This window comes from Lepisosteus oculatus, chromosome 7, assembly GCF_040954835.1.
Source record: "Lepisosteus oculatus isolate fLepOcu1 chromosome 7, fLepOcu1.hap2, whole genome shotgun sequence".
In the NCBI taxonomy this organism is placed as follows: domain Eukaryota; kingdom Metazoa; phylum Chordata; class Actinopteri; order Semionotiformes; family Lepisosteidae; genus Lepisosteus; species Lepisosteus oculatus.
Window position 1 is genome coordinate 38,746,156 of NC_090702.1, and position 18,343 is coordinate 38,764,498.

General features: G+C 34.3%; 1 protein-coding gene across 2 annotated transcripts in view; it reads right to left on the bottom strand.

Annotated features, from left to right (window-relative positions):
• The window catches only part of pot1 (protection of telomeres 1 homolog), a 130,503-nt gene that overhangs the window by 89,137 nt on the left and 23,023 nt on the right, over positions 1 to 18,343 (bottom strand). For both annotated transcript variants that reach the window (XM_015352476.2, XM_015352473.2), the window contains exons 2-7: positions 10,146 to 10,263; positions 9,269 to 9,341; positions 8,543 to 8,643; positions 5,045 to 5,152; positions 4,119 to 4,190; positions 3,124 to 3,238 (exon numbers count right to left, since the gene is read on the bottom strand). In XM_015352476.2, coding sequence (XP_015207962.2) covers positions 3,124 to 3,238; positions 4,119 to 4,190; positions 5,045 to 5,152; positions 8,543 to 8,643; positions 9,269 to 9,341; positions 10,146 to 10,253 — 577 coding nt within the window. In that variant the 5' untranslated portion in view covers positions 10,254 to 10,263. The remainder of the gene's footprint in view (positions 1 to 3,123; positions 3,239 to 4,118; positions 4,191 to 5,044; positions 5,153 to 8,542; positions 8,644 to 9,268; positions 9,342 to 10,145; positions 10,264 to 18,343) is intronic.

The following is an 18,343-nucleotide window of genomic DNA, read 5'->3' on the forward strand; positions in this document are numbered from 1 at the left end:
ACATGTCTGTATAGCAGAAATATTTAAGTATGTGTAAAACATGTTTTTTACTTGGATTACTTATAGTGTATAAAAAGGACCATCTACAAATATCAATTTATCATTAAATCAAGCAAATCAGTATCTTAACAGCTAAAACAAACAAGAATTGCGTCCTTGTAAACATAAAAATCCTTTACAACAAAGCAATTCTAGAAGATACAGGGAAGAGGAATAATGAAAGTAACAGCAATATGTGCAAGAGTGGCCTTTTTCATTAAGACTTGCCATTTGTCTGACAAATGTCTGAGGAAAGATGTTCTAAACTTCTATAAAAATAAACAAAAGTGACTGAAATATTAACTTCAAACATACATCCACTCATTTAAAACATTTCTATCAATGGTTACCATCTATGCGTTTTCTAACAGTTTTATCCAAAACAGGGATGCAGGGGAGCCGGAGTCTGTCACGACTAACAACAGGTGCAAGTAAGGATATACCCTAGATGGCATATCCTGCCTTGGATGGGATGCAAGTCTATCGCAGGTTAGACACATACACACACACAATTTTTCCACTTAATCTCCCAGTATGATTTTGGACTGTGGGAGGAAACTGAAGCACTGAAACCGAAAAGTATTCACTCTCCTTACATTAACACTCATTAATAAGCTCTGTTTCAATCTGTTGGCTTTAGAATTTGCACAGTATGTTGACTGGAATCCACCTATATGCAATTTAAGTGGTTAACCCTTCAGATTGAACACACTTGTCTTTGTAAGGTTAAATATAACTGTCGGAGGTTCCACCATTTGACATTGCATACAAAGCAATGTGAAGACGAAGGAGCTTCCACAACAACTAAGATAGGATTTGTTGACAGACACTAGTCGGGTATGGGATATAAAAATATTTTTTAATCACCTAGTATCCCACTGAACACTGTTAAATCATTTATCAGAAAGTGGAGGACACATAAAATTACTCAAAATGTTTAACAACCAGATTGCCCTCCAAAGCTCAGCAGCCAGACAAGAGGACATTGGTCAGAGAAACAGTCAAGAGGCCAAAAACAAACCCTCAAAGACTTATAATGTCTCATAATTAAGATGGGGAAAAACTGTGAGCGAGTCAATTGCTAAGGTACTCCCTAAATCTGGGCTGTATGGTAAAGTGGCAAAGAGGAAATAATACAGTATTTGAAAAAAGTTCACGAGTTCCCATTTTGAATATGCGAAAAAAGCATGCAGGAATTCCTGAAACAATGTGAAAAAAATATTGTGGTCTGAAGAGACATACTGTAAACGGAGTCATCTGGCCTTAATGCAAAGTGTTATGTGTGGTGAAAGAGCACTACTCATCACTCACAAAACACCATCCCCACACTGAAACAAGGCAGTGACAGCATAATGTTGCAGGGTTGCTTTTCATCAGCAGGGACTTGTAGGCTATCCCTATCTGCAAAAAATCTGAAACTGGGACAGAGATTCATGTTTCAACAGCACAATAACCCAAAACACAAATTGAAAGCTACCCTTGAGTGTCTTAAAAAGAAGAAGGTAAAAGTCCTTGAGTAGCCCCATAAAAGTCCAAGCTTAAATCCCATTGAAAATCTATGGCAGGAACTGAAGAATGCTGTATACCAGTGCTCCCCCAGTAACCTACAACAGCGGGAACAATTTTTTCAAGGAAGAGCAGGTGAAAATTAAAATTCCAAGCTCTGAAAAGCTGGTAACAACAGACCGCAAAAAGACATGAAGCTTCAATTGTTGTAAATGGGGAAGGAACTGAATATTAAATGCTTGAGGCCTCAGGGAGGTGAATACTTGTTCAAGCTGGCTTTCTGATTTTCATAAAAAAATATTTTTTAATAAAAATAATTATGCCCCACCAAAATGGTAAGTTTGATTTGCTAATTGTACCCAAAAAATCCTGTTAAAATATGTTTCAGTTTGAGGTTGTAACACAACAAAATGTGGTAGAGGTCCAAAGGGGTGAATACTTTCTACATGCACTGTATGACTAGAAAGGAGATTAAACTGAGCATCTGAACTACCAAATACCTCTACAAACAAAAGTATGAATATATGAAAAAAAGTAACAAAAGTATGAATATTTCCCTTTTTCATTAAGAATACTCAGAACATGACCCTCATTCCCACTATCACGCTTTTTCTTGGCAACTTCTTTTTTTATTGAACTTAAGTAAGGAAAATGGGATTTAAATATAGTTAGCATCTAGCTAAATACATCTTTCTTACATGCAAATACAGCCCTGTTGTACAAACATTCCACGTGTTCTTGCAAATGTCTCCATGGTTAACACAGATCACAAAAAATACTTTGTTGGCTGGCTGACCACTGAGATTAATCTAATTTGTAGAGGAATTAATGGGATGGAAGACCAGCTAAAACAACTCCCAGCCACAGGTCAAACACAAAGCTTGCAAATAACTTAAAAACTAATACAAACATTCAGTGGATCATGGAGTTAATAGAAACGAGGTGTCAATTTCTGCAGAAAGAGCAAGGTTGCTCATTTGTTCCAATTTATGCTGCTGTTTTCTTAATAAAATTAATATATTTCAATTGATGAAAACTATGGCCACACAAATAAAATCATTCACAATGTATTGTAAATTAATGACCACTCAAAACATGAAAGTTGTACCTGTGGTGAAGAACAAGCAAAATTCCAAAAATTAGAAATGTTCCAATCCTATTATAGTTCAAGTAGGTAGCTGCGTCAGCATAGGTAAGCTGCAAAGGAACAAGTAAAAGGTTTATTCCATGCTGAAAAGAGAAGAAAGGAAACACAATGTTTCGGTTTTGGAGTCTTCTTCGGGTTTGGGTTCGGGTTTTTGTCTTTTCAGCATGGAATCAACCTTTTACTTGTCCCTATTATTATTAGCTACATAGGACAACCCAATCCTAGACATTACAACTATATTTTGCTTCTTGCTAGACTACTTCACACCAAGTCCAGGCTAGCAGTATAGGCATACACTTGTGAAACACGCTGATCTAAAATGTTATTTCTAATTTGTTTTGTTAGCATAATGAAGAATAAAGAATGAATTCTCCTTCATATTATACATAGTACTGGTTTCTTCATTTCAAATTCCTTAATTCTGTACTTACCAGTTCCCTTGGTTTGAAAAGGCTGCTTGAAGAAGGTCACGATGCCATACACATTAGCAACCTCTCCAGGCTTGAGCTCATTCAGAGGAACATAGGTATATTTTGGCTTAGGATTCTTAAGAAATAAGATATTGGTGGTTACACATGGTGCATAAGGCAATGATGATGATAAAGGGAAATAATTTTATTTATTATTTTTCAGTACATATATTTGTAAATATATATTAGCCTTACATGTGTTAAGGACAAAACCGATTTATTGATATAAAAATAACATTTTTTTACGGTAAGAAAAATGATACAGTATTCATCAAATAAAAAAATCACAATCTACTGAGAACATTACTACTTTTTATAAGAACTAATAAAAGCAATAGCGGTACTAAAATAAAGGAATAAAACCAAATTTCTTTTTGGTCTAATCCATGTGCTTAGAACTATGTGGCTACTTTATGCAATGTATGGAGAGGCTGAGTATGTTGTGCATGTTGTGTAATCTGGTCTACTGTGAATGGTTTTGATCAATTTGTGATAAAGATGGCTACATTCATACTGGATCTGCACTTCAGAGCCAGTTGCACTCGGATGAATCAGACTGATCAAGGAACTGAAGTAAAAAGTAGGATAGAGAACATTTGCTTTTCAAATTGAGTTTAACTATTTTAAGATCCAGCTCTGGAGTGCAGTAGATCACATGTAGTAGACAAGTGGTCCATTAAGTTGACTACATGAAATATTCTTTCATGTTTGAGATTGTGAACTCAAATACTCATACATGGTTTTGATCAAACAAAAATTACAATAAAAGATGAACCTGGTTTAACGACCACTCAAGGATTCATTTCAAGTGATAGAGCAGATGGTAATATCATTTTAAAATGAGAAGCCTGTATCTGTTAAATGGTTCATTGTAAAAATAAAATATTCAACAGCAACTGAGCTCCCTCTGGGTTTATTTGTTTTGATAAATAAATCCATAAAAAGTGAAATCTCACATTAGAACTGTGTTCTGAAGTCCCTGAAGAATCCACAGATGAGCTCTGACCAGAGAAAGCTGCAGGACAAACCTGAAAGGTTCGTAATAGTGTCATACATAAAGATACAAGTTATTTTTGGTCATTTGTATTTCAATGTGTAATATCTTGGCCTTTTCTTTAATTTGATCTAAAGTCCCAAAAAAGCAGATGGCTATTATTCTACAAAACATTATCGCAACGTAACGTTTATTATAAAGAAAGAAAACAAACAATTACAAAAAACATAACTTTTTTTCTTCGTTTTTTCATTTTACTAAACTGCAGTGGCCAAAACTGGATGATAAAAATTAAAAGGGTGGTAAAATAAAAAATAAAGTGTTAACACTCCATGTTAACTTAGTCGGGTTATATTGCTGAAGATCTAAATATAGCAATCTTGGAAGAAACAATCCCAACTAAATTTTTCACCGCTATCGTCCAGGTTACCCTGCAGGCGCATGGCCAAGGACATTTTCTGCATGGATGCACAATGACTCAGTGATGTTCCAGACACATAAACTTATGCTGACTCATTCATCATTCATGTGATCATCTAATGTTTAAGTATTTACACTATCATAACAAATTCACCAGTACATTTGCAGAAAGCTAACAGAGCACCTCACATATAAATCATAAGCACAGAAGTATGCAGAAAACTGGAAGTGCAAACTAAAAACAGGCAAAATAGCCAAAGGACAAGCTTTTTAGCTAAGGAAACAAGATTTAATAGGAAGATGCAATGGCACACAACTACTCCTACATTTCCTCTCACAAGGACATAAAGCAATAACACAGCAGGACTTACATAGGAGAAAACAAAAAAATAAGTTAATTTGGGGGAATTCAGGCTAAAGAACACTGGGGAAACATAAATATTTAGTAGTTTTAAGTGTAGTACTCACATAAATTGTTGCTCTTCTTTCTTCTAACTCTATCTGACAGAGGTGCCTCTTATCTTTATTAACTGTTGGTGACATGCCTAATCTAAATCCAGTTGTGACAATAGTGTCCTAGAATAAAAATTAAATGTTTTATTGAAGAGGAATAATAGCATAAACAATTTTATCAGTGTTAATCATTATCAATATTTGATATGTCATTCCATAGCTGAGATTAGCCTTCAGAGTGCTCAGGTCATTGTCACAAAGCCACAAGTTGAGGCAGTAGCATTCCTCGCAGTGAACTATAAAATAGGAATTCTACATTCTTACATCCTTCACAAGTGTAAATGAAGTCATGTGTAGGATAAAATACCTAAATGTGTACATACATATGTTATTTTGATTGTATATTTAAATTTGCAGTTGTCATTTTATGTTTTAAACATTTGATAAGATTAAGAATTATAAAGCATTAGATCATTTCAACTTTAGTGACTGATTTTGTTAATTGGACATCATTACTAACTACATTATGCATGTAATTAGGAAATCCACTGGAACACAAGAGGAAGATATAAACTCCACGTAGACAGCATCCCAGGTTATACCAAGACTTGAGGAGCTGAATCATTATGATACCAGGGAGTGGATGTATTGTGTAAAACATAACAACAGACATTGTTATAGTGAGTTCAGGTGGGTAGCTGTGTCAGCATGCATAGGCTGCAAAGGAACAAGTAATAGGTTTTTTCCATGCTGAAAAGAGAAGAAAAAAACACAATGTTTCGGCTGTGGAACCTTCTTTGTAGCTAGTTTGGTTGCTCCTTGATGTTGTTTAAAAAGCACACAAACTATGACAACAACAAATAACTATTTCATTTGTAATACTAAACTAATTATATATTCTTTAAAATCATGTTAAAAAGAAAGGTTTGAAAATAACAGCTGTAATTAAATGCAGCAAAAGAGAACAAGGTCCAAACAAAAAGGAAGAAGCACAGTAATACTTCATTACAACACACTACTCCACAAACTACTGGAGGAAAGGAAAACTGTCTGTATCTGTCCATATCTGGCATATCCTGAGACCATGAATCATTCCTGTTGCTGTTCTTTGAACTGTTTCTAAGGGTAAAATATATATTATGTGGTATGTCTTACAAAACTGAACACATTATTATTAATAAGATCTTAATAGTACTTATAAAATCTGAACACAACTTACGCTGTATATAATTTAGACTATTTAGCTATATATCTAGTTTATTCTTTTGCTTTATTACTTCCCCACAATGTCTTGATGAGGACATAGAAGAATTAACATAAATACGTAGATCTCTTTCATCCACAGCTTCCTGCAGCTCACTGTATCTCATATAGTATGCATGGTATTCATTCCACCTATGTGCATCACACGCCACTTTGTCTAAGTATTTTTGTAATTCCCTTGCTCCTGCTTTCGTGTTCACTGCTCCCGCTATTTTTATCAATTTAACTGTTTGGCTAAGTATATCAGAAGCTGATGTTTTTTTCAGCCCAGAAGCACGCTATTATATGAGAAAAAAATATATGATTTCTGGACTTTTGACTTATTTTTTCTTTTTAATCTTAAATATACAAGCACTTTATCTCATGTTTTAAATATACTGTATAAAATTAAGAAAAAGCATATGAAATACAAACAATACCATCATAAGCAAATGACCTACCATAAAGGGCACCAATGATATTCCCTAATTTCAAACCTGTGTAGTATTTGCTTTATTATTTGTGCATTTTGTGTATTTTATGGTTTTTTTTTAAATATTTGCTAGGAAATAAGAAACACAATCAACATCCATCATAAACAATTTGCCTACCAATTTTGTGGGGGAAATGGTTATTTCTGATTTTACAGGCAAAATTCACTTTAGCAGATTCCGTACACTAAATCTGAGGTTTAAACGGTTTGTTAAACCGAGGGTTTACTGTACATTTTTTACAAAGATGAGGAGTCTTATATCTGGCATTGGACTACGTTCTATGAGTGGCTATTTTCAAATAAGAGAAGAAATGAAGAAGGTAAAAATGTGAGTCTGAGGAGCAAAAATCCACAGCTAAAATGTATCACAATGTACGCCAAACTACCCATGGATCAATACTGGCATACGGTCATATAGGGAAAGAAATCTAAAACCAGTAATTAAAACAAAAGGCACGTGGCATTTAAAAATCAATTAATTTATTACATGTCACAATGCTTTAAACTGTTTAACTAAAAAACAATTTTCCCTTTTACAAGAATGGGCTCTTGTATTGCTTTTTTCTGTGTACAGAAATATATATTTTCGGGACTTCAGTGCAAAACAACACAACAATTTGTATTCGGCCCTACACACACCAAACGTACATATTATATTTGTATGACATTGGGTGAAAAAAGTACCCTGGTTTGAGCAAAAATGTTTCAAACAATATTAGAACACAAACAAATAGAAACTAAAGTATTGGTAACTTAGATATTAAAAATAGATGAGGAGCACTTATACCTATTAATAATTTAAACTGATCTACTGTATTTAGAGTTTTGAAGGAAGACCGTTATATTACTAGAAAATCAAGATGATTTTAGACATAAAATACTTCATGGCAACATTTAACCATGGAATACTCATTACAATGAGAAGAAAACTGCACAGTAAAAAAGAATGAAAGCTATGCCTCAGAAAAAAAACACGTGCAAATCTTGTTTACTGAATTCTTTTTAATGCAAGCATTAAAGGTTATTTAAATATTACTATCTAAAAACCACAAATATTTTTTTAAACAGGAAATATTTCAGTTCATATGAAGAGTTGAAAGGGCTTTTGAATACATGGGTCATGCCAATATCTTGGTTGATGTAAGACACCAATCGTACGTCAAAACTAAGAGGCACTCTGTGCAGTCACTACAGATCTTCATCACTTGAAATCCTCATTTAAACATCCTTATAGTGACTACAGACTTCTTTAAAAGCCTAACTCTTTAAGTTAATGTTCAAGGATGGTACCATTGTTTGATTTTTAAGAGCTTATTTGTGACTTTATGTCAAGTTAATTTATCAAAGATTAACGTTATTTATTAACTATAGTTATTTTGAAGTCTGCCTTTGCTTCTTAATATACCTGAAGAATGCCACAGATTAAACATTATTTACCCTTTCTTTTTATTTTTCTGGATGGAATTAACATCTGATTATTATATTTTAGCAAACTGCTTTGTAAATGAATAACATTTACAAAGTTATTGTTATACAAATAACAACCTTTAATAACAGAAAGAATGAGTAAGAATACTTAAACTATTTTTAAACAGCTACTTTCTTTGAAAAATAACCCCCCCTTAATATAACAAATTGTGAGAGCTAGGATCTCACAAAATGTGTTTCATTACATTCATTAAAAATTAACTCATATCTCTATTCATACCAAACTTTAAAAGGCATTCATGCAGTATGTGCTTGTATGTTTTTTCTGAAATAATGAAATGAAAGCTCACCCCTTGATTGATTTTATCTGAGAAGTCTTTTGCCAGCTTGCCAAATGAAAAGACATTGATTGACGTGGTCTCTGATAATTTAGCATGCTGATGTGCATGTTCTGAAAGAGAAATATGAATTGTTTATTCTACACATTTATAATACCATTTTATACAGGGAAAAGCTTATCAAATGAATGTCTGGCAAACATTTCTATACTAAATATACACTGTTGTTTAGACAGTGATTTTGGTAAATTTGGTAAGAATTTAAGCCTATACACAATATTGGACTACCACAGCCATTGTTTTCTACATATATTTATACTGGCAAAATATTTCTACATTTTTATACTGGCACAGTACTGTAGGTTTATTTAAAATAATGTTCAAGGATAATTTATATCCATTGTATGTGTGATTCACTGGATCTACTTTAAGTGCATCATTTGAATGCTGGAACATTAGAGAATATGCATTGTATATACAAATAATACATAAGGCAACCCGGTTGCATTATAAACAGTTTATGCTTTAGCACCAAATACACTGGAAAAAAGTAGACATGAAATAAATGTATTAACTAGTCAGCTCCTCATTTAATGAAGAAAGGAAAGGACCTGAACCAAATATCCACAAAAATTATCCTAAAAGGTTTAAATTTGAAGTTACTGCAAAACATCAGACTTCAATAGCTGACTGCAGTGTCATAGAATGGCAATATTTAAAAATACCAAATTCCCCTACCTTCTATTACAGCCTTAAGCATATCTTCTCCTCTTGTCAAGGCAATTAAATTGTGCTTCATTATTACAGTTCCCTAAAAGAAAAGGTAAAAAGAAAAAAAATCAAATCAAATAAAAAATTAAGAGCAGCATTTCCAGGGTTTCCTAGCAAACCAAATGCATGAACAACAACAAAGTGTACACAAGAATCCATATTTAAATACTGTGATGTAGTAATACACCACGAGACCATTTGCTAGCCACATTGGTACGTAAATGCATAACTCTAAAGTCTCACACCTTGGTCTGAAAATCTTATGTATTGCTTGCAGGTAGCAAGAACATAGATTAGAAATACCAGATCCTGGGCTATTATTACTGATAAGTGTTACTGAATACTTATGTAAATGAGAGATGTCAGTCTTTTATTTTTAATAAATTTGCAAAACAGTCTAAAAACATGTTTTCACTTTGTCATTATGGAATATTGTGTGTCAAAATCCAAAAGTGGAGGGGTCTGAATACTTTCTGTAAGCATTGTATACTTCTTATATAATACTGTGCTCTTGGACTAAAATTTTGTGATTTAAAGAACACTGGGTGGTAACTAACACACCTTCCCCCCTTTCAGTGCTTTAAACTGAAAGGAATTTAAAGTCATTTCGTGATCTTTCGTTATCTTGTGAAGAGACTAAATAACTGTGAATTTAATCATGGGCTACGTTATAATAAATTGAGAGAAAAAAGTCCAGGGGAGGCTTTCTGGTCACCTGTACAGTCACGCCAAATGGTTTAATCACTGATACTGAGACCACAGACTGGAAAAAGTACCACAGCTCCAGGGTCAGACAGCAGGACTATCAAAATCTTCACTCTGTCCTTGTCTAAGCTATGCTTACCTTCACATATTTGTCTGTACATTGTGAATCGTGGTTGAGGTCTTTTATGTAGATCCTCTGTAGGGTCGATGGTATCTGTGCATCTCCTGTGAGTATATGCACTGACATGTCTCCAGCTCTGTAAAACAGTTATTAAAATGCAGTTCTTAGAATACATATTAAAAAAGGATAGAAAACCTTTACAGTAAAAAATAGTTCCTATTATAAAATCTCTTTCCAAAATTGACACTTTTTGCAAATACATCAAAATATTATCAAAAGAAACTTATCAGTTATAACTAGTGGTGGGTGTTTTTGTAATTTTCTAACCTGCAATTCAGTAATCTCGCACCCAGAGGTCAATAGAGCATATTCTAAATTAAACATTCATCACACTGCAACTTACTTCTATGTAGACAGGTTTAACAGCAATGAAACTAGTGACTATATTGTGTCCATTTTATTCAGTGCCATCACAGATAATACAGTAATAATTTACACTGACCATCAGGAGCATGGATATATTGTATTAAAAAATAACTTGAAATTGGAAAATGAGCACAGTGACATAATAAACTGCAGCACTTTCTCTAAAAAAAAAAAGTTTTCTTCAGTTTTTTACAGTATAGCATGGAAAAATTAAAATGTTCGCAGGGAGTGCATCACATTTCAGTGACCGAAAACATCTGTATAAAATCTATGTATTATATTTTGCTTTTAGTTCCCCCATATATCTTTCAATGACAGTGCTATGTAAAAAACTTCCTGCATGATGAAAACATGCTTTCAGTAGCAAATGAATTGATAACAACGGCAAATTACTTTAGACTTTAGTGTTATGATGGGAAATTATTTTGCAGCTCCCTTCAAAAAAATCAACCAAATACATTCCACCGCCATTTTTCTGTATTTGTTTACCATGGATATGCATTCATCATTAAAAACTAGAAAATAATTTTATGGGAGGGTATCCAAATAGAAACTTCTGTTTTGGGTGGAATGTCCTTATTGTCATAAATTAAATTTATCAATCAAAAATGTGTTAGTTGTTGAAGAAAATTGGTATTGTTTTTTTAATTGATCAGAGTTGAAGTGCATAGGGATTTGCCCAAACAGACTCACAACTGTAATTCATCTAAAGGTGCTTCCACAAAATACTGGCACAGGGGGATGTATAATTATACAATCAACATATTTTAGTTTTTGTTTTTTCTTTGCAGTTTTTAACGGTGTATAACTTCATTCACCCATCAAAAAGATCAGTCTGAGGAATAGTTTTGACTTAAATGTGTATACATAACTTATAATTCAGCAAAACAGGACATCACTGGAAGGGGCTGAATACTTTTGCAAGGTTTTGTATATAATAATACTTAAAATTAATATTCAAATTTTCGTTCCTTTTAAACAAAAATTAAAATATGCACTAGAAATAAATTAATATAAAGTGACAATATGTTTTACTTTAATGTTCAACACTTTTCAAGACAACCTGAAAACATAATTAACAGGCTGTAACAGAGAAAACAGAACAGCTGTGAAATCAGTCAAACATCTTTAGGGATTTTCCCTAACAAAACTAAGAAAAACCATAAGTGCATGAGAACTCATACTGTTACTGGTTTCTTGCTGTCAATACAGTTGCTCTTGTAAGAATTTAAAAAATTCAGTTGAGGGAATAATCTGTCATTCAAAGAAACAGAAGGGTTTCTATGCAATGGACAATTATAGAAAGCATGAGATGAGGTCAGTCAAATCTTTCCAGGGTGCATTATATAAAACAATTTAGAACAAGACCCAAGAAAGTGACTAACAATCCAGTAAATGCCATGAATCTTTCTGCACGGTTATGTAAGTCATTCCTGAGTAGGCTAAATGTCAGAGATGATTTTTAAAAGAATCACTTGAAGCTTATAAATGCCCAGGCCGATTAATTATCACAAAGGCTCTAATTAGCCACATTCAATTTTAAATGAGTTCAAGAGAAATTAGACAGTGGAGTTCAGCATAAAAACTAAGTTTGTTTTCTGCAGTCATGTATCTAAATAGTAAAAATTAGGAAATTCTTTTGCATACTTTGGTTTTGTTTCTCACTTTTTTCTCCTTTTGCACAACTGCTTAAATTTAATGTTAAGATATTGTCATTAACAAATAAAAAAAGAACCCATGACCTCCAAACTGCTTTTTCCAGCCTCATTTTAGATAACTTTGCCAAATACTCCTAATTATAATTTCTTAGTGGTAGAGAAAGATTATTAAGATTTCATGCATAATGCTCAGTTGTTTTGTCCTATTAATGGCTCTGTGGCTAAGGATCTGCACCTGTGGCTGGAAGGTTGTCGGTTCGTATCCCGCGACCGGCAGAGGAATCCTACACGCAATATAAATGGCTGACCCTGCGCTCTGACCCCAAGCTTCTCTCCCTGTCTGTGTGTCTCATGGAGAGCAAGTTGGGGTACGCAAAGTCCAATTCCTAATACAAGAAATTGTATAAGGCCAATAAAGTGATTTTATCTTATGACTTCTAAGCACTGAATTTGTTAGTTACTGTAATGGAAACTTTTCATGTTCAAAGATTGGGCAGCATAGTAAATTCTAAGCAGATATACTAAAACATGAGTTAACCATGATGGTGGCCTTATCTACAGCTTCAAACTTTCACTTTTCTTATGAACCACTGTACCAATTGATTCGAAACTTGGCAGGTTACATTAACAACCAAAGCTTTTACCCTAAACCAGAAAGGTTTCTGCATGTACCAAGATAACAGCATAATGCCATTTTGTTATCTCAATTAAAGCTATCTCTGTCTTGATAACCACTGCATTGACTGAATTGGAACTTGGCAGCTTTCTTCAGCAAAGTTGCTGCTCATTTGCACCTCACAAGCTGCTACAATCAATTACACACCCACACTGAATCATCAAATATTTGGCAAAACGCAGTCTCTTAGGTAAATTGGTTTTGTTCACCAACTGTTTGGATCTTGATCAAACTTGGAATGTTTTATTCAAGTGAATATACAGTTAACATACGATGATATGAAGCTCCTGCATAAATTACAATGACTAACTGATCACCAAACTGCTGCTGTCTCAGGAACCAAAATATTCATTCAATTGACCCCTAGCAGGTTTCATCACACAAACACCTGCTTCATGCCTGCACCTCAAATGTTGTAGCGACACTTTGTATGCTTTATTTCCTTCCTATGCAGCAGGTTCCAGCTTCCAGGGGATCATCACTCCAATCTGCCAGTCCAAAGGTACTATGCCCACACTCCATGTAACACTCAAGAGGCATTACAACTACAAAACCCCAATACCACTGAGTGCTTTCAACATCTCAAGTTCAAGTTTATTGTCATTATACTCATATACAGGTATATGGTATAACAAAATGCTATTTAGCTAGCTCTCAGATGGTAAGCAGTACAAAAAAACAATACAATTGTATAAAAAAGAAAGACAGAGACATCAGGCAATGTGCAAATACAACAACAGATAACAGGTAATGTGCAAAACAATATCAGATGTGCAAAAACCAACCTCTCGAGATAAATCCCATCCATCATGCTGCCTTCCTTTAACATTACCTAATATGTAAAATTATGAAGCTTTAAAACGAATCAGTAGTTTGACTGAAGTGTTTTGCAGTGTTCATAGAGTTCTATTCACAACATAAAAAGTATTTTTACACACACCCTTTGTGGGTGTCAAAACAGGATCTTTTAATTAGGTGGGTCCAGACGTAAAGTTAAAAAATAATATATAACATTACATATTAACATTACTTTATTAACCCTTTACAATTTCTTGCATTAGGAATTATCTTTTCACATACCCCAGCTTGCTCTCCATGAGACACACAGACAGGGAGAGAGCCTGGAGTCAGAGCACAGGGTCTGCCATAGTACAGCACCCCTGGAGCAGTGGGGGTTAAGGGCCTTGCTCAGGAGCCCAACGGAGTAGGATTCCTCTCCCGGCTGCGGGATTTGAACCAGCAACCTTCCAGCCACAGGCAAAAATCCTTAGCCACAGAGCCACCGCTCCGCCCAAATACAATGTATTTATAGTGAGGGTAAAATAGTCACTAGAAACAAAAGCTAAAGCTCCTTTTTGAGCTCCCGACTAAATGTGTTCACAAAGTCCCTGGACTATCATAGCTGGGTAGCTAAACTGCATAATGGCTTCAAAACAATCATAGCACCTCAGTCACTCCCCAAAATGTTTTTCAAAACTTTTAAAGATCTCCATAAGCTCCTTTTATCCTTTGTTAATCCTTCTCCCTCTTTTGAAAAGCACATACCGAATGTTTACCTTTTGGCCTCCAGACAGCAGATTAATCCTTGACCGTCCCTGAAAGTGTTCGCTTCCTGCTTTTTAAACAGTCCCTTGACCAATTGTTCTCCAGCAACTGGTCAGGTTACCGGATGTAGTAGCTCATTCCCCCTGTTTTCCCAGAATGTGGTCCAGATAAGGCCATATTCAAAGTACTGAACTGAACCAAGAGCAAATAATGCACCACTACTGTGTGCTGTCTTTTTGCATAAAAAAAAAAATCACTGAACCTCCTGGGGAACACTACATATTGATATGGGATGCCAGACATTACAATCTGCATAGTCTGGCTACATGTAATTTCAAGAAAACTGCATACACTGGTATCAATAAACAGGTTTAGTAACATAAACTACTCTAGGTTTTAGAAATGTCACTTATTTTGAACTTTATTACAGGCATGGCACACAAGTATATCATGTTTTCGAGGCGGTTTACCTTTAGGTCATTTTGTTTTTGTTATTTTTGGACAGTATACTCAGAGAACATATCCTCCTGTTTTACTCTTCTTATTGATTGTCAACCTTGACATCTTTCACTGTGCAGAAAAGATGACCCAGGGTGACGGAGTAATCAACAATGGAGTGCTTCACATTCTCAGCACAGACAGCGCGAACTAACAAGACTCAACTATCAGTTGAAATTGCCACAACTAGCATCATGATTTAAGTTTATGCAATGTATTTGGGCATCTGAAGAATGTGTCAATGTCATCTGAACTATGATGCCAAACTTTGTGATGATTGCCCTGCAGGACAGAAGATATGGGTTTAATGATACACTAAAGCAGTACCAACGCACAAGTGAAAAGAAGAGGTAAAAAGAAGGCAGCTTGTCAGTTTGGTTTTGAGCATTCCAGGGGAAAATGTAACAACAGAGCACTGTGAAATGTCACTCTTTTTCCCCTGAATATGGTAGCAAAGAGTAAGTTATGGTAACTGGTTATCAATAACTTTTTATAAATGTGTGCCTGCTTCCTGCAAGGTTACCTTGATTTCTACCATGAGAGCCATCCCATTTTTCTTGTTTGTGTTTACTATTGAATAGTACTCCCTTGGGAGTATTTCTAAGACATAAGTGAAACAAAAACGAATGTTCTAAGTTTACATGCTTAGCTCTTGTGCCATGATTATATCTGCAACCAGACAAGTAGAAGGTAGTCCTGAATTTTCAGTTCAACAAAGCCAGAAAGATAAAAGTGACACTGTGAGAGAAACACAAAGCCTCATGACATCTATTCTCTACAGAAGATAGCGGCATGCCATTAGCGAAAAACTGGGGCTTCAGATATCGCAATGGACATACTGCATTTTTATGTGTGCTTTCCTTTGGTCTACGCTGTAACTGCAGAAATTCTGTGGCTCAAATAACTTGTATCTATATATAATGTGTCATCAAAAGTCCACATCCTTATTTTGAGACCCAACATACATAATACTCTTGTAGAATAAAATGTGGAAGTATATACAGTATGGTACATTGTAATAGCATGGCTTTTATCCAAGTGGGTACTGCACACTGGTGGTGTCGTAGGGGAGTTCCCATTAAAGTGCTTTAAGTGGGAAACAAGCATAATATAAGGGTAAGGAATTATTACTATAATCATTTGTAGTCTTTTTAGGTCCCTAGAAAAGACAAAGAAGATTCCTATAACTACAAAGTTACTGCCTTTGGAAATACCTAAAAGATAATGACATCAAGGAAACAAATCTATATATAGTGGATAAAATGCTGGTTTTCGTTTCTCAGCTTAATAAAAAGAACAGTAAAAGCCAATTGCCAGAATCAATACAGACAACTATTTTTAAAGCAGAAGTCTCCATCCCATATCTTGAAGAGTCCGACTGTTACTTTACACTGTCTGTTTTTAAAGACTGGGCAATTACTGATCTATTAAGCAATTTCTTCAGTCCAGAAAACTCTTAACTGTTGTACTCCAGACATTATATTAATTTTGGCTTGAAAGGACTTCTTTATTTTTAACCTACTTACCCAATCATAATCAAATTATTACAGGTTTTTAGAATTTGATGATTCAGTGGTTATTTATAACCTTTATACCTAAAAAACCTGCTAGATCTATTCTCCAATACCAGGCGTGGTGATGCCGGTTTTAAGAGATTAGGATAAACAACTAGAAAATTAGGCAATTACTCTAGGCTAAAAAAGCGTCTAAGCTGCATGACAAAATGTGCAGCCGCACTCAATCAACACAAGATCTTACAGTTCTCAGAATAGAATTTGTGTTGCATGTTTCACAGGAGGAGCTGTCTAACACTTGCTTAACACTACCCAACCCAAGTTAGAAACCACTCATGACATTGGGTGAAACCTTTGCCAAGAATCTCAGAAAGTCGTCTGCCAAGCAACACATCTAAGCCTAATCTATCTCAATTTCAGTCTGGAGAAAAGTAGCAAAACAAACCACTTGAAAAGAAATATTGTGAAAAAATGATTCATTTTACATTGTGGATAAGAAAGTAGCAGAGGCAATACAATGGAATACAAATACCCTGTTCAATGGAAATGCACATAGTGCAGCCTTAGCCAGCTTACCAAGATGCGAAGCACCTAAGTATTGTTTTTTTGCAACTATTCTTAAGAATTTAAAGCAATGTTATTTAAAATAAAAACTCCAATTAACTTGTGCTGATAGCTATTTATAAGATACTATCTGCATTCGTCTTTATCAAGTGCTCAATTGGAACAAAAAGCTTAATAATGTATATGCAAGTATGGAAATGTAAATTTAAAAATGCTTTTGAATCCTAAAACAAATAAAAAAATGTAATAAGATATAAACTGAACAGTTTACATTAGCTAAGTTGTTAATTCTTTATTAACATGTTGAAGACTTCTGACTTTTTGTGCTGACACAAAGCATTCTACAGAGAAACACAAGTGATCTAATTATCATAGCACACACTAGCAGAAAATTCCAATCTCCTTTGCAACAAACAGTATTAAGATTACCAAAAGATATGAAAATGAATAAACTGTGCCATGCATGTTTATGTTTTTCACATTCTCAGAATGTAACTGTGCAATGTCTTACTAAAAGATAAAATGTAAATGTAAAATTACAAAATCAGAGCTTATTTAACTATTACAGCAAATCAATATTTATCACAGCTTTAAGAAATAATAATTTAATAATGTTGCCGACTGTATTGCCATGAAAAACTGTGCAATTCACAGAAAAGTAATGCACATCTGTGTTCAAGCACTCATTGCTTCCTTTGTGAAATTTACTTTACATATTTATGGGCTATTCCAAAATGGGTGAATTTAAAAAATAGTGATTATAAATGTATAAAAAGTAAGGTGCCCATTTCTAACTCCTAAGGAAATGTTTTTGTAGAGTGCTAGTTGTGGCAATGAGCCACATCACTCAACCAAGTAAAACTTAAGTGGCTAGGTGTAAATTAATAGCAGCACAGAGGCATAAGGTAAAAGAAACTAAAAGAAAATTGAACACTTCAGTATTTTTTTTATCTCAATTGAATGTGGCATGAAGAGCTATGAACATTTTTCCCAAAACAGACGGTTTTTGTCCGTTTCTATTGCTTTTGGCAATTAAGGAATTCATGAAGACAAATCTACCATTTTAAATTCTACATCAAACACAGAAAAAGCATTCATCCTTTTATTGTTTATTATGCAGACCTCACTGGAATATTTCTGCTGCCATGCCCAACACTGTGTGAATAAATCTAATTAATTCTGAAGAGAAATACAGGTGTTTATCAAAATGATTTAACTGCTCATTCTGAAGTAAGGAATAGATGCCATCACTTAAGCTACAGTCCCTAAAGGAGTATTATCTGCACTTAGTTATTTATTATCTGTCATTAAATAAAAAGCAGGCTAATTATTAAA